Source organism: Microcebus murinus, chromosome 5 (genome assembly GCF_040939455.1).
Source record: "Microcebus murinus isolate Inina chromosome 5, M.murinus_Inina_mat1.0, whole genome shotgun sequence".
Classification (NCBI taxonomy): domain Eukaryota; kingdom Metazoa; phylum Chordata; class Mammalia; order Primates; family Cheirogaleidae; genus Microcebus; species Microcebus murinus.
Window position 1 is genome coordinate 24,936,840 of NC_134108.1, and position 16,678 is coordinate 24,953,517.

Below are 16,678 nucleotides of genomic sequence, written 5' to 3' on the forward strand. Positions count from 1 at the left end.
ATTTTAGTTTGATACATGTAAACAAAGCAATTCCCCTCCCTTCCCTCTAAAACATTTATGCACAGATAAAACTACTGGTGGGTCACGGATACTGAGGAAAGGAGCCCAGAGACACGGCCAGCAGGGTCCTCGGGCTGGCATCGGGGGGCCGGGAGGGGTGCTCACCAGATGAGGTCTGTGAATCCCCTGTGCAGGTACATGCAGGACGAGGAGCTGCTGAGCACGGACAGGATGCACTCCAGGTACAGAAGCTGCAGCTGCTGGCTGTCGCTGCAGAGCAGCGGAACCCACACACAAACGCAGACAAGATACAAGGTAAAATTAAAGGGGTGATGTGGAAAAACACTCGGAAAAATGTCAGGCATTACTGAAGCACTCATTTTTACAAAGGGTGGTTAGTGTTATGGGTTGAACTGTGTTCCCTCCTGACCCCCGAAATTCATAAGTTGAAATCCTAATCCCCAGCACCTCCCAATGTGACCTGATTTGGAGACTGGTCTTTAGAGAGATAATCATGTTAAAGTGAGTTCACTAGGGTGAACGCTAATCCAATAGGCCTGGTGTCCTTGAAAATATGAAAATTTGGATATAGAGACACACATAGAGGGGAGACGGTGCAAAGAGACACAGGGAGGAGATGGCCACCTACAAGCCAAGGAAAGAGGCTGGAATAGATCTTTCCCTCACAGCTCTCAGAAGGAACCACCCCCGCCCCGACACTTTGATCTTGGACTTGATATCTCCAGAACTTTAATACAATTAATTTCAGTTATTTAAGCCGCAACAGTTTAAGTTGTTAAACTTTAAGGCACCCTGTTTGTAGTACTTTGCTACAGCAGCCTTAGCAAGCTAATACAGTTGGGGTGTTTCTTATTTTTATCAATAAACTTTGCTTTTTAGGGCAGTTGTAGATTTATAGAAATCTGAGTATAAAACAGTGAGTGACCATATGTTACCCCCCCTCACACATGGTTTATCTTATTTATTCACTCTGTCACCCAGGCTGGAGAACAGGGCCCGGATCACTGCTCACTGTAAACTGGAATTCCTGGGCTCAAGCAATTCACTTGCTTCGGCCTTCCAAGTAGTTGGGACCACAAGTGTGTACCACCATGCCAAGCTAATTGGGTCTTTTTTCTCTTTTGTAGAGATGAGGTCTCTCTCTATGTTGCCCAGGCTGGTCTTGCACTCCTGGCCTCAAGAGATTCTCCCACCTTGGCCTCCCAAAGTGCTGGGATTACAGCATGCTCAACCATTTATCCTAGTATTAACATCTTACATTAGTATATTTGCTACAGTTAATGAATATTGATATAATATTAAAGTCTATAGTTTATTTCAGAAATGTTAATTTTTAATGTGTTTAATTATTAAACTTTTCAAGAGACCATTTACCACATTATCTTTTAATTTGTGAATACTTTACTAACTTGCATTTGACTTTTCTTTGTTTATTGAGGAAACATAGTTTTTCAATGGACAAATTATTTCCCCCAAATTATTATTACAGGGTTCCTCCATAGAGCCAGACAAGAAAACAGACAACTCTGTGGGAAGCACATTCTTATATCCAGATTAAATTTTCTGCCCAGACTGCCAGAAAGTATTAAAATCTAGGTAGGTGACAAGAGTGACCGGGCTGAGAAGAATTTAATTTTCAAGGACACATTTACTACAAATATATAATAAATCCTTTTGAGAGAATTTACTCAGGAATTCAGAAGAAGCAGAAACTTGCTTATAAAAATAATTTTTGGTTGTACCTCTTTTCTCCTAATTAAAAATAAATAAATGCCCAAAGGAAGCCTAGTGCCATTAATAGTTCAAATCAATCCAGGAGAGGGAGTGGAAAGGAAAAGCAAACTAGAAACTTAAGGAGATAGGAAGGAAGCAAAGAGAAGTTAACACTAGCCCATCCCAAAGGCCAGAGGTTACATCCATACAATGGCCAGGTTGAGAAAGACTGCAATTTTAAGACAGAGGATAGTCAGATGGATGAAGAGAGTCCCTCATTTAAGTGCTATATTAAATGCCCTGACATTGATATTTTAGGCTCTAAAACCTGTTGTCGAGCTACACTCAAGGAGAAAGGCCTGCCCATGGCCTGTGAACTAACAAATGTTTTTATGTTTTTAAAAGGTTCTAAAACAAAACAAAAACAAAGATGAATGGGAGACAGAGATAGTCCGTGGCCCTTTATAGAAAAAGGTTGCTGACCTATATTCTAAGAGTTCCCTTGTCCAAAAAGAACTATATGATGATTAAAATAATGTCATTATTTTGCAAAGAGAATGCTGCTTTTATTTGGATATACTCCGCCACCCACTCTGAGGGCCAGGAAGAGATGTATAAAGGCTGAATCTCCACAAAAATGATAACTGTTTGCCAAGAGAAAGGTGATGGTTGGAGGAAGAGTAAGAAAGGCAAAAAAATAATTAGCCATTCTTGGGCCAGGAACTTCTTCTCCTACAAGTTCCCCTACACTATTGAACAAGACACAGTTCCTGACCAGAAACAGCACGTTCTTCATGCTTATGGGACCAGAGAGGCAGACAAGCAAGTGGATGAAGCACTGGTGTGTGGTGCTGTACATGAATGACCTAATACAAGGTTCTAGGAGACCACAGAGGAGGAGGCATCTCCTTAGAAAGATCCAGAAAGAATTTCCACAGGGTATGGTGTCTCAGTGGAGACCGAAATTTGAAGTAGGAGTCTGTCCCATGGTGAAGTTAGGGAGAGGGTGTGTGCAAAGCATGAGGGCAGACGGGGAGATGCTTGGGCCCAGAGTTTGGGGCTGAAACACAGAGTGTGGGGAAGGCTTCGGCAGGTGGGGGCTGGAGAGGTGGGCAGAGGCCACTCAGGAAAGTCCGGCAGGCTGTGCTAAGATGTCTGGACTTTATTCTGCAGGTAGATGACTGACATGACCAGATCTGTGTTTCAGAATACCCATTCTCTATGCTTTAGAAAGAACAGATTAGAGAGGACAAAACAAGGGACCATGATATCAAATAATAAACTGTATTTAAAGAATCAGTTCTGAAGGTATTACTTTCACTATAGTCTCAGGTTAATCTTTCTGACCAATCGCTTGACTCATTATTAAGAAGAATAATGACTATAATAAATGCCCCAATTCAAAATTTTTTCTTTCTCTCTGAAACTGCCAGTCTAGCATCACAAAACTAAAATAACTATAGTCAATAAAAAGTCTCAATTTCTGATATAATATGGAAAGAAGTCCATAGAAAAGCTACTAGCATTCAAGGTTCCCGTCAGTATCTGCAAAGTGTTCTGGGCAGACACCGCAACCCCGAGGCATCAGACTGGCTGAAAGGGAACGCATTGCCAAGGCAACTGGCCGGAGTCTCCGTGGAGACCGAGGACGGCAGCTTTCCTGTGGGCTGCAGGAGCCTGGCAAACAAGTGCTCGTGGCTTTGCATGAGTCATGCCACTAAAGGAGCTGTCTGAAACGTAAGCACCTTCCATCCACACCCCTCACTAGATACACACGTGCACACGCAGTGTGTGTGCCTTTAATATTTGTCTGACTTATACGGACAAACAAGTAAGTGAAATGCATAGGGCAGAAAGTAGCCTGGAAATCAGACAGCTCTTTCAAAACACATGAGGGAAAAATCTATCTACTTAGGAGGGGTATGAGTCACTTTTCCTGGTCTTTTGTTTGAGCATTTCATGGTTGGCAGGTTGAGTACCGTGTTTCCACGAAAATAAGACAGGGTCTTATATTTATTTTTCCTCAAGAAGACAGCCTAGGGCTTATTTTCAGGGGGTGTGTTATTTTCCCCTCAAAGCCTCAGCTTGCAGCACACACAGGATGGCCGGGACCTGACAGGGGGAGCCGACCTTGTTGGTGGGGCTGCCTGCACCTTTCTGGTCACCTCTGGGATAGTGGTTGTCACAATGGGGCAGATGAAAAGGGCTGCTCGTCTTCTTTCCCGCTCTGTGACGAAATGCATGGGTTGTGCAGATACGCTGCATAGCCACACCCATCACTAAGTATTATTTTCATGGTAGAGCTTATATTGCACAAATGCTTAGAAATCCTGGGGCTTATTTTATGGGTAGGTCTTATTTTCAGGGAAACATGGTATCTGCCAGTCTCATGCTCTGCTCATCACTGCGCAGGCTCACGGTCCGCGGAGAACATTCCTGGGGTGGACCAGTGGGTTGTGAAGGTAAAGCAGCCACCCACCCAGCGAGGGTACCGTGAGGGTGAGCTGGCAGCACATTCCAGATCTCTGGAGTTTTATCTTGAACCATTTTGAGTTGCCTCCCTTAGAAACAGATGTGACTTTAGTTAGAAAAAGGAGACAGGAAATTAAGTAATTGGGTAAGGAGCAGAATGGAATTAGCACGAATGCTAGGAACACTCAGGCAGGCCTCATCGATTCCAGGCCTGCTTTTGTATAGACTCCGCTCTGACATTCCGTACTAGGAGGAGAGGGATGCAGGGAGAGGGTGATGGGAGACAGGCAGAGAATAAATGAGTATCATTTTAAATCCAATTACCGTTCCAAAAATTCTTGGATTTAAACAGCATCATGTAACTCAATGTACCTAATATAGCACTCTATTAATACCACATCTCCAAGGCACACGAGGGAGTTGTTCGCGTACCTGAATACATTTTCTGAACCTCCTGGGAGACTGAACATATCATGAGTACACACTCCTTCGGAGCTAAAGTCCTGTTAAGTATTTGGGCACTGATTTTGGAAATGGTTGTTTAGGGGAAGTACTGACCATGATGAGGTTTTACAGGAAGAACCTGTTTAAAAGGTAGACGAGGCCAAAAGATCAAGTCACTTTATGAAAAAGACACCTGCACTTGAATGTTTATAGCAGCACAATTTATAATTGCAAAATTGTGGAAACAACCCAAGTGCCCATCAATTCATGAGTAGATTAATAAAATGTGGTGTATATGTATACCAGGGAGTACTATTGAGCTTTAAGAAACAATGGTGATATAGCACCTCTTGTATTTTCCTGGATAGAGCTGGAACCCACTCTACTAAGTGAAGTATCTCAAGAATGGAAAAACACGCACCACATGTACTCACCAGCAAATTGGTATTAACGGATCAACACCTAAGTGAGTGGACATATAGGAATAACATTTATCAGGTGTCGGGCAGGTGGGAGCAGAGAGGAGGGGATGGGTATATACAAACACAATGAGTGAGATGTGCAATGCTTGGGGGATGGTCACGCTTAAAGCTCTGACTCGAGGGAGGGAGGGAGCGAGGCATGGGCAATATACATAACCTTAATATTTGTACCCCCATAATATGCTGAAATTAAAAAATAAAAAATAAATAAAATTTGATTAAAAAAAGAAAGAAAGAAAGGAATTAGGTAGTAAAATTATAAGAACTGGTAAAGATGTGAAAACTTAACAAGGAAAATGATCAGATTACCAGACCAAGAGCAGTCAAGGGCACAGTCTTATCTGACCAGGTGGTTATAAACGTCTCCCATTGCAGCTGAGCTAAGCACCCCCAGCAGGCCCACCCCACCCCCACCCCCACCCCCACCCACACCCCACCCACACCCCCATCTTAGGGTAGTAGAATCACAATGGGAAAGATCAAAATCCAAAGCAGATAATCTCTAGAGGCAGAATTACAACCAGGGAGATTACATTGGAAAACCAAGCAAGACTATGAGAATCCTATAAATATCATTAAGCTCATAATATGCCTAAAACCATCTTTGATCCAACATACAATGAGGAATCCTAGAAAAACACGTATGTACCATGATATTTCCCCCTTTAAAGTCTATTCTCAAGGCATATGGTTAAGAAATGTTTGTTTTTCAGTGACTGCTTGAAACCTATGACATTTAGCTTCTAGTGCGTGTGTGTACACATTTGCAATGTATGTTTGTGTGTTGCATTTTTCTAACAATCTACAAATTTCTGAATAAGAAGCTGTGTGTTCCTAACTGCATCATAAACTAGAATTAGCAGCAACAATTCTGCAAGCAAACAAACCAGTTTAGAGCTAATATATATCAAATATTTACTACATGCTAGGCACCGTATAAAATTCCACTTATAGCAGTACTTCCTAGAAGGTGTCAAAACTGAATGCTTATAAAATTATAAAACAAGCATAGCCTTGGACTGTCCCAGATAAACCAGGTCATATGGCTGCCCTACAGATGAGGGGTTCCTGGAGCTGATGTTGGAAGTGCCCAGGATTTAAAGAACCATGGACTTGAATCCCAGAATGGTGCCAGGCATTTGTTGGACCTAGTCGAAGACTCTTTTCTGATTAAAGAACAATGGTATGTTTTAAGCCTATCATTTGTGGACCTATAGACCCATTCTGACTTATCCTGCTGGCAAGGTTTTAATTATTAATTGGTATAACTACCATGAGCCTCTCCTACCTTTTTAGCACTTAAAAATATCCGGTTTTTCCCTTAGAAAACCATCCAGAAGAAATATTTAGCTAATTTATTTTCCTTAACCTGTGAAGTAATGAACACAGTCTTTATGTATTTCAAAGTTCTAGTAGCTTTCATTTTATTCCTCACAACGCTAAGACCTGGGGTGGGGTGGGGAGGAGAACAAGCATCCTCAACCACTGGCAACTACCTAGTTGCTGTCAGCTAGGTGGTGGTGTTCCCTGGTGAACACAAACAAGTTCACAGATGTTAACAATAGATAAGGACTTGCCATGATCACAATGGAACAAGATGAAAGCCAAACAACAACCATGCCTGAACAGATACTTTTCTTTTTTAAACAAGGGTTCTCTACAGTCACACAAATGACCAAATGTCCCCCGCCCCTGAGAGTGAGTCCTACTTCTTGAATGACAACTCTAGCTCCCATCTGTTCATCCTGTCTGTTAGATAAAAAATGCCCAATGCTAGAACTGTCCCCACTTTCTGACAGTGCCCAATCCTTGAACAGAACCCTCAGTTCTGCTAACCCACCCCAAAATCACCTGTCTCAAGCTCAAATACCATAACAATCCCCTCTAACAAGCTTCAACTGATGCCCCATGGGTCCCCACAGTGGAGCAGCTTCCTCCTATGACAAGATAATAAACCTACTCTGTTAACCTCAGGTGCTCCGGGTGATGCTTGGCTGATGGGCATGGGAACTCTTTTAAGTGAATTTTCTTATTCAATCTTATGAAAATCCTAAAATATTTTATACTACTGATATTATATTCTATATATCATGATAATTATCAAATAAATAGTATATTAATTATTTTATAGGATACACAAGCTTAGGGGATGTTGAGATCTTTCTAGCAAGGGGCAGAACAGGAGTTTTAACCAGGTAACCCAACAAAGGCAATGCAGTTGAGCCAGTAGTGACCAAACAGCACTCTTGATTGGGTCTTAGGAGAAAATACGCCACTCAAAACATATCCCAGTTCGGATGTGACAGCTGCCTTCATTATGATGGAAAGGAACAGGGCAGGGCTGGGGAGGAATAAGCACTAGAAGAAATCAAAACCCTGGCCATGACGAGTAGAGTGAAGACATAACCTATAGAACACCTTTAGAGTAAAGGAGGGTGATCATAATTATTACACAACAGGCATAACCTGGGACTGTCCCACGCAAACCATGTGGCACAGGGGCCCTACAGATGGGCTCACTGTAGTTGGTGCTATAGCCCTCAGGTTAGGACGGTAATCTGAGTGCCAGCTCTACTGTTCCAACACTCCATGGTCAGGAAAGGTGGGGACCTGGGCAGGGTACAGCAGGAACTGTTTACATCTCATCTGCTGTTAGACTCGCCCTTCCTGGGGGGGGGATCCCAGACCTGCTGCCTGCCTGGGGTCCAAGATGGGAGAAATTTGAGTTTGGGGATAGGGCAAAAGTTAAGTGCTATTTCTTTTTGGTTTATTCTACCCATGTATTAAATAGACCCTTTTATTTTATGGTGTATCTGGAAGGTATACAACATGATAAGATACATAACTCATGTGTATAGTAAAATGGTTACTATAGAAACTATTGGAAACAAATTAACCTGTGCATCATCTCACATGGTTACCATTCCCCTCTCCAAGCCCCATGGCAAGAGCAGCTGCAATCTACTCATTTAGCCAAAATCCTGAATACAATACTCTATAACTAACTATAGTCCTCATGTTGTATATTAGATCTTTCGACTTGTTCATTTGCTATTTTGTATCCTTTGACCTACATCTCCCCATTTCCTTCCCCCCTCAGCCCTGGTAACCACTGTTTTATTCTGTTTGATTTTTAAGTGCCTGACAGAAAGTTAATTTGGTCAAAATATGAAAGTGACCTAGAGGACCAAGGGGATATTTTTTTCTCTAATTTGGCAACAACTTTTAAGAGTAATCCTAAACTTAGCTTAAAAACAATCCTGAGTTTCTGAAAAAACAAAAACAAAAGAATCAACAACAAAACCAAGTTTCCAGCAAAGTGAGAGCCCTCAGTCATGTCTGCAAATAGACAATTTTTCCTAACTCATTCCTGTATTCAAAATTCTACAAGTATGTTTTCTGCATTATCAAATGTTCTAGCTACCAATAAGTGATGGTTTCATGTGTCTTTTCGTAATTTGAAGAGCACTTCAGTTTCTTACTGTGTTGTAGAATTTTGCGGTTCACTACACATGGAGCCAATAGAGACATTTCATCCCACCTTGAACGTCTGGTTTTTTTTGTTCAGTTTTTTTTTTAATGATCTGGATTTACTGCAGATGTATAAATTGTCTTATTAACTGACTACATGGAGACTTGGGGCAGCAGACATCACCTAAATGAATTCCTATCATTGTTAAAGTTGGCATGCAAAAATGGAAAACTATATAAAAGTCAGAAGAACAACAAGCCTTTTTTTAAAGATATGTGTGTGAGCTCATAGGCTCAGGGAAGAAATAAAGAAAGATCACATAGTCCAACCCTGTCTTTGACAGAAGAAGAAAATGCAGCACAGTTGGAGAAGGGTCATTCGCAGGCACGCAGCTGGGATCTGCCCGACTTAAGACCAGCCCTTACACCAACTAGCTCTTAGCCCAACATTCTCCCCACCCAGCTCCATGTGCAAGGGATTAACTCTTCTTTGCAAGGTGTTGTTTCCCCGTTTTCACATCAGAAAATCATATACTTTAATAATAGCATTTGGTAATTTGAGATTGCCCAAAATTTCAGAATATATTTCTCAGGAATGACAGGTGAATACCAGTGGAGGGAAACTATCATCTCTACAATCTTCAATTTTAAGGGATCCTGTAAGACAAAGGTTATTTCAGAAACAGACCTTTGGGGAATAAGGGCAGTAATGGTTAAGGCACTTACTTTATGGCGACTTGTAGCTTCTCACACAGGACGGTGAGTACAGAGACAACATCGTCGCAGAGGGACTCTACTGTGCGCCCTTCAAAACAGAGGAGGTGACAGGCATTAGACATCAGCACGGGGAGCCACAAGCTCCCTGAACGGTCCTTCCCAGCCTCCACTTCAGATGTCTTTTAGGACTGAAAAGATGATTGATTTTCAGATGTGGAGAAGCCCTTGGCCACCAAAATGATCACAGAAAAGAATCAAGTACAATTATTCCTTTCTAAAATAAAACACTCCAAAGATAGTAAAAAAAAAAAAAAAATAGATTGTTTCTTATAAATAAAATTCACTCACACTTAACAAAAGGATATTTAGCTAATTAAAAAAACCACAATGGATAGCAATTTTCTCAATAGGCCAGTAGGCTACATATGTGTCCTTTATTCTGATCTATTGAGTTTCTGGGTCTTCTAAGCTGATTACAGTTGTATTCCAGAGGATAAAATAAAGAAGCATGGACAAAGATGGACTTTGCAACTAAGAAACCAGAGGAAAAAAGAGCAAAGTAATTTAGCCACCGTCTTTTTACTTTAACTATTTGTTCAATGTCCACAAGACATATGGTCTTTGTTGATTATGGAGCCAATGTCAGAAAAATAATTTTTCCTCCAGAGGTGTTCTAGTTTCCAGAAACTGGAACCAAAACTCCCACAGAAGCACTGCGGGGGGGAAAAGGCCACAATTTGGAATCTGTTCAACTACAGGTCCACAACTTGCTGACTGTGTGAGCTTGGGTAAGTTTCAGGTTTGGCAAAATGGGATGAGTAATACCAAATTCATGGAATTGTCAGGCCAAGTCGAATAACAAATAGCATTTGTTTTCTAAAATAAAACTCTATAAAACTTATACAAATGTAGCTAAGATTCTGATGAATGTATAAATGAATAAATGACTGTAAAGCCAAGGAAGATGGAGGAAAAAAATGGCAAGAGTGTAAGAAAGCAAATAAAAGTTAGAAGAAGACAGGGTAAAGAGAAATAAATGGCTGACTCTCAGAATTTAAGGTCTTAGATGCAGGGGAAAAAAATTGAGAAATGATAAGGTACAATGACAAAATGTAGTATGAAATAAATAAAACCCAAAAGTAGTGCTTAAGCTCAATTTTTGATAAACTTCAAATGAGTCCCTCCATCAATTTTTTACTAGACATATTCTAGACATAGAATATGTCTTTTTAGAGACATATTCTTGACCAAGAGGACTTTGACCTTCTTTTTAGTTTATAAAATCATCCTACATTAAAGTAAAGCTTTTATGAGAATGCAATAGCCAAAAAGAGAGGAAAAGACAGTTGGAAAATCTTGGAGCACATCATTGAGATCTTCCAAGGCTGAAAAGGATACCTTCAGTCCATAGCCAAGAACACAACAGGAGGGAACTAAAACAATACACTCTAAATGCTTTAGAAAATGACTTAAAGCATTTCTTTCATTTATTGCTTTTGTCCTAATTGTGGCTGTTTAGCTATTTCCCTCTCTTTATTTCATTCCCTCCCCTTTTCATCTTCTCCCAACACTCACCCCCCTCTCTTCTCCCTGTCATTAACTGGTAAAAACATAAAAGCAAAGAAGATTTTTCCAATATTTAAAAAATTACTGAATAAAGTCTAAAATAAAATCTATATTTCAATTTATTAATCAGATGATTTGAATTTTTCATATCTCTTTCAGGGAATAATACTACCAAACCTGTTTTTAAAAATTAGATTGCTTGTCAATTATGCATAGACTTCTATAGTGTTTCTTTTCCTGTGGGTCAGAATGAAAGTTCCTTAACTTGATTTCGTCTGCTACTTAAATTGCACTGTCTACAAGAGTCCCTGTGAGATTACTCAACTTTCATGTCAAAAAATTACTATTTGACAAACATAATTCTGGTGCAATAGCACTGTATTATGCTAATCAGGTTTCTGCAACCCTCTATCCATCCTATCCAATTATTCTCACTTTAGCAATTAAACCTGATTTTGTGGAAAATGAAGTAACTAACAAAAGCAGCCTCCAAAAGAGAGGTACGTGAAGAGTTAATTTCCCTCGTACAGTTGGATCAGGAATAGGTGTGGTTGGCATAAGTGAGTGTAGGAACAGAAGGAAGACAACAGCTGATTAAATAACACCACGTGAGGCAAAGCTAAGCACAACCTCCAAGAGAATGGCAAACTAACCTGAGAGATCCTTATCATCTTTACACCCCCAGCACCAAGCACGTAGTAGGCATTCTCATACCTGCTTTTAAAACTGAACTAGTAAAAATCAAATCCAATACCTTGATTCCCGAATTCCTGTGGGACATCCGGGTTTTCAATTATCTAGTAAGGGAGACATACACAGACAATTAGGAAATTCAGGCAAGAAAAATCCTGACTCTTAGACAATGGAAAATTCTAAGAAACGACATGGCACCCCGAGTGCTCTGGGCTCAGCTTCCTTGCCTAAGCACACTTCCAGCTCTTGAGAGCATTTAGGTATTCATGGTGTTTATGACAAAGACTATGATGTCTGGAACTGAGTTTATCAGTTCCAAAAATAATTCATTCAGGAGTCCACAAAATTCCAGAAAGTTTAAGCCCTATGGTGTACTTTATAATTCCTGGGTGTTGGGCTATGACTTGGGGCAATCCCTGCCTAAAGAGGTGAGTTAATTTCGCACAGAGAACAATTTGTCACAAGGCCACAGTCTATGCTGTGCCTGGCAACTAATAAATACAGACTCTTGGCCATGAGAAGGATTAGGCTCCAGACTCCAAAATACAGGTCCAAAGGTGACCACTGGCTAGAAGCATCATCTTCCTCTATTTGGTGAGGGAGCAGATTAACTTCCTATTGTTTGACCAGACCAGCTACTGTTGGCTACTGCTGGGTAGATCTAGAAATATCAGGGCAGAGACAGAACCCTGAAGGAAGGGAAAGATGTTTGCAACTATTAAGACTTATTTCCCATTGCAGGGGTAACTCAGCAACTACTGAGCTGAGACTGGGAAGGAAGCATTTATTTTCTCTACCTCTGTGCACCAGGAGATAATAAGGCATTTTCATGCCAATTAACCACTAGACATGTGAATCATCCCATGGTGCTGATTTTTTTTTAAGCTTGTTATAGGCCCATATTTCTACTATTCTCTGTTCATTAATTTGCAAGCTCAGCTGCTTCCAACAGCAATTTTTATGAAATGTTATATCGGTGTCTACCACTCAGCACATGGCTAAATACAAGTTTAGAACAATATTTTATAGAGTAAACATGTCTGAATTATTTTAAGGGTAGGAGAATCCCTGCCCCCACCCTCCAGCCCCAAATATTTGTATGGGGTAATTTTGCTTTTTGAAGCTAGTAACTTATAATTTAACAATGAATTTGGTCACCTGAAATAATTCAATAATAAAACTGGATAATATGCTGGGTTTCCAAGGCTATAAAATCAAAATTGCAATTTGTCCTGTGGCTGGGGGTGGGATGGGGAAAGATGTTAGGTTGAAGATACATTTCATGCTTATGTTTTTGACATTCTACATTATTTATTTTCCTTCCGCTGCATTTGAACCTCTAATTCTGAGGTGGCCTATGTCGTCTTTCCAGGGACGGGGTCATGCTAGAAAATACACACATCTTCCCTAGGTGATGCTCAGTGTCCCCCAAGGAACACACAGCCTCCTTAGAGCAAACCTTATCATTCCTATGGACCCCTCCCCTTCAATAGCTTTTTAAAAAATTCCTAATTTGGTCTCTCTTCACTAGACATCACAAATGCTGCAAAGATTAGAGTCCTAAGAATTGTGTTTTCTGGGACATGGAATCATATCCAGGGGCTGCATGAGTAATAGAAAGGAAATAACAGGAGTTGCTAATTTTCTACCTAATTTGGGACCTTGCCTCCGGTTGGGGTGGATCCAGATGGTCAGTGGTGAGCAGGACCAGAAGGCTGGTAAGCCAGCCGATACCCAGAACAGAGGCAGACCGCCCTACACTCTTATCCTAAACTCTACGACTACCCGTGACTATTCTCACAGAAGAGCAACGTGAGCTGAACGGCTGAGGCATTTGACTTGCACCTAAAACTTTCTCACTTAAAATTTTAAAGATAAGATTAAATGAACTAATATAATTGGAGCATTTTGAAACTACAAGTTTCATTTAAATGTTTCATTTTTTTAAAGACATTAAGATGTTAATATTATACCATTGGATCGTGTTGCCATTTAGTAAGGATGGGTTCTGACTGTATATTAATGTAAGAATTCTCAACATCTTTGATTTTCATTAAAAAATTTTTTTTCCTCTTAATATGTTTTCTACTTAGAGATTTTAATTTCCTTCAAATTAATATCCTACACCACCATATTCAAAACCCTTATATAAATGAAATTGTTTTTAACAAGGGTTAAGCTAAAGTAATGAAAATATCTCAAGTGAAAATAATTTTTAATAGAAACTTGGGCTTTGGATATAGCAAACAGAAAAGAAAAAAAAATCAACATTTATTTTTCAGATTAGTGCTATTTTTCAACACCGGCTGCCAGAACACACATTAACTGAAACTTGGACTGGGAATAGTTAGCAGACCAGTGAGGGGTTTAGTTCTGGCTCTTTCACTGAGAAGCTCATTAATTTTAGATTTCAATTTCATCCCTCTGGGCTTCATCTTCTCATCTGTAAAGTGAGGAATAAAAGAATTTGACTAGATAATCTCTAAGGTTCCCCTCAATTCCACAATTTTCTAAAAATGATAAAAATAATTGAAATTAAAAATTACAAATAATTGAAGTTAAACATGAAATCTTAATTTCTGGAAAATTATTTTCTGAGCTATTTCAGACTGCGACTGAGATTTTCTATTTTAAAAAATAACTAATGCCATTTCAGAGCACTCCTTACAGATTTTAAAAATATTTTAAGCGGACTTACTACAGAGGCAGATTTAAAAATACAAAACACCAATTTTGAAGAGGAATCATTCTCTCATTAACATTCCCAGAAGATAATCTATCTAAGCAGCCAATTACATTTACATTTTTCCCTGAAATGCTCATTTTAGACAACCTGTTCAAGTTTAAAGCAAAAAGCTCTAGTAGGCTTTGATGACAGAGAACAGACAAGTTCAGCTTTACCCTGAAGGCTCCAGCAGGTGGGGGTGACCTCCCACCACCATCTTTTTATTTTTATTTATTTATTTTTTTGAGACAGAGTCTCACTGTGTCACCCAGACTAGAGTGCCGTGGCATTAGCCTAGCTCACAGCAACCTCAAACTCCTGGGCTCAAGCAATCCTCCTGTCTCAGCCTCTTGAGAAGCTGGGACTACAGGCATGTGCCACCATCCCTGGCTAATTTTTCCTATATATTTTTAGTTGGCCAATTAATTTCTTTCTATTTATAGTAGAGACGAGGTCTCGCTCTTGCTCAGGCTGGTTTCGAACTCCTGACCTTGAGCGATCTGCCTGCCTCCGTCTCCCAGAGTGCTAGGATTACAGGTGTGAGCCACCGTGCTCGGCCCCCCGCCACAATTTTTTAGGTGACACAGAGAAACATTATCATGTCTCAAAGCATATGATGAATTCTATTTATTTTTCTTAATTTCAAATGTATTTCCAGTATTTGCTAGCATATCACATTTTAAATGAAATTTTCAATAGATGACGTTTTAAGAAATGATTTAAAAAGTAAATTTTAAAGCAATGACTAAAATATTATGGAAACCATAAGGAAAAACTCTCAAAGCTTTTGGGGTGAAACAGGCAAAAATCAAAAGAGCTTCATTTATGCAAATAAATGTTCTTCTAAACAAGCAAGTCCTTCCTGCTGTTTCCTGTAGGAAGCAGCCCTGACAGAAGGGGTACCAGGGCATGGGACGCGTGGACACCTCCAAGAATGACGGGGTGAGGGTGCCGAGGACTCACCGTATTCTCCTGCCTTTGTCGTAACTGTAAAGTCAAGTCACTCAGCATTTGGCTGAGAGTTGCCCGAACAGCAGTGTTTATGCTACGCTGGTGACAGCTGCATGTGTATGTCTCAATGCACACCTGGTAAAGAAACAAGACAGCAACACAAATGCTCTGTAGGTATCAGTTCATTACCAACATTCTTTGGAATTAACCAGAGAGGATATCAAATCCCTCTTAAACAGAAAGTCAGCCCGATTTAGGACCGGATATTAATGAAAATAACTAAACATACTTAAAATCCCTGGCAATTTGTTTTTAAGAATATCAGAAAAATACCACTTTTACAACCTGTTCTTCTGAGCGTCACAGAAGAATGCAAATTTGGGATTTTCAGATTTGCCAAATAATTCTATCTAGAACAAACTCAGGTGGCTAGATATTAATCAGGAAAAGCTCCCTTCACGGCAAAATAGAATTTATTAACTCCTGGATTATGAAGTATGTGTAAAGGGTTAACAAAACCCTTTCCCCTGCTCTAGGACTGAGGCTGACCTTAGGTTAACCTTCTAGCTGTATTCTTCTGGACATTTGATAAGGGCAGAACATCAGCTGTGTTGCTAGGTAGCATGGCTATGGTAAAAATGTTTCCTGATTACTAAACTGCATCTGAATCGGGGTAACTGTGAATCAATTCTAAATAACTGGTGGGTAGCCACAGGTCTGGGCTTCTCTGGGTGCAGTAACTCTTGCAATTGATCCTGTCCTCTGAAAGAACTCTGCAAGCTCTGCTCATAAAATTCAGAAATATTGGTTGATTTGGGACACGGGGCTCCTAGGCCTAAGGTGACTCTGCACTCACTGAAGTGGCTGTCATCTTGCACCTACACTGTCATTTGAGAGGCAGAGATTATTCTATGAATGGTTGCAAAGACCCCTATGAAAGATAAATGCCTAACATTTTCCTGCTTCTGTTTCCTGTCCTGTGTCCTGCTAAATGAATGTAACACCAACTGTGGCCTCTTTAATTCTTATGAGTTTGAATGTCTAGTTGAGCCTAAAAAGATTCCCTGGTGGCTTTTGCTTGGAAAAATGCCAATAAATCCCCCCTTTGATAATGATGATGCTAAAAGTCATGACTTTTCAGATTTTATTGCCTCTAATTCTAGAAGCTACGGGGATGGACACAAGACAGTATATGGTTTAAGTTTGCCACTTTTTTTTTCTTTCAGTAAGGCATTCAATTTTACAAAGCATATTTAGACACACAAAAACAAAAAGAGGCATTTAATGTACCCAAGTTATTTTTCTAGGAATAGATCCAAGATTGCTAAAATGAAAATACAGGCTTCTCACTTAAATGGCAAATTTAATTTGATGACTGACGAACAAGACATGTGAGAGACTAATACATGTTAATCTTTGTACC

General features: G+C 40.0%; 1 protein-coding gene across 1 annotated transcript in view; it reads right to left on the reverse strand.

Moving 5' to 3' along the window:
* Positions 1-16,678, reverse strand: part of ARFGEF3 (ARFGEF family member 3) — a 153,497-nt gene that overhangs the window by 69,038 nt on the left and 67,781 nt on the right. The window contains exons 6-9 of the mRNA XM_012748059.2: positions 15,268-15,390; positions 11,641-11,683; positions 9,330-9,408; positions 166-270 (exon numbers count right to left, since the gene is read on the reverse strand). Coding sequence (XP_012603513.1) covers positions 166-270; positions 9,330-9,408; positions 11,641-11,683; positions 15,268-15,390 — 350 coding nt within the window. The remainder of the gene's footprint in view (positions 1-165; positions 271-9,329; positions 9,409-11,640; positions 11,684-15,267; positions 15,391-16,678) is intronic.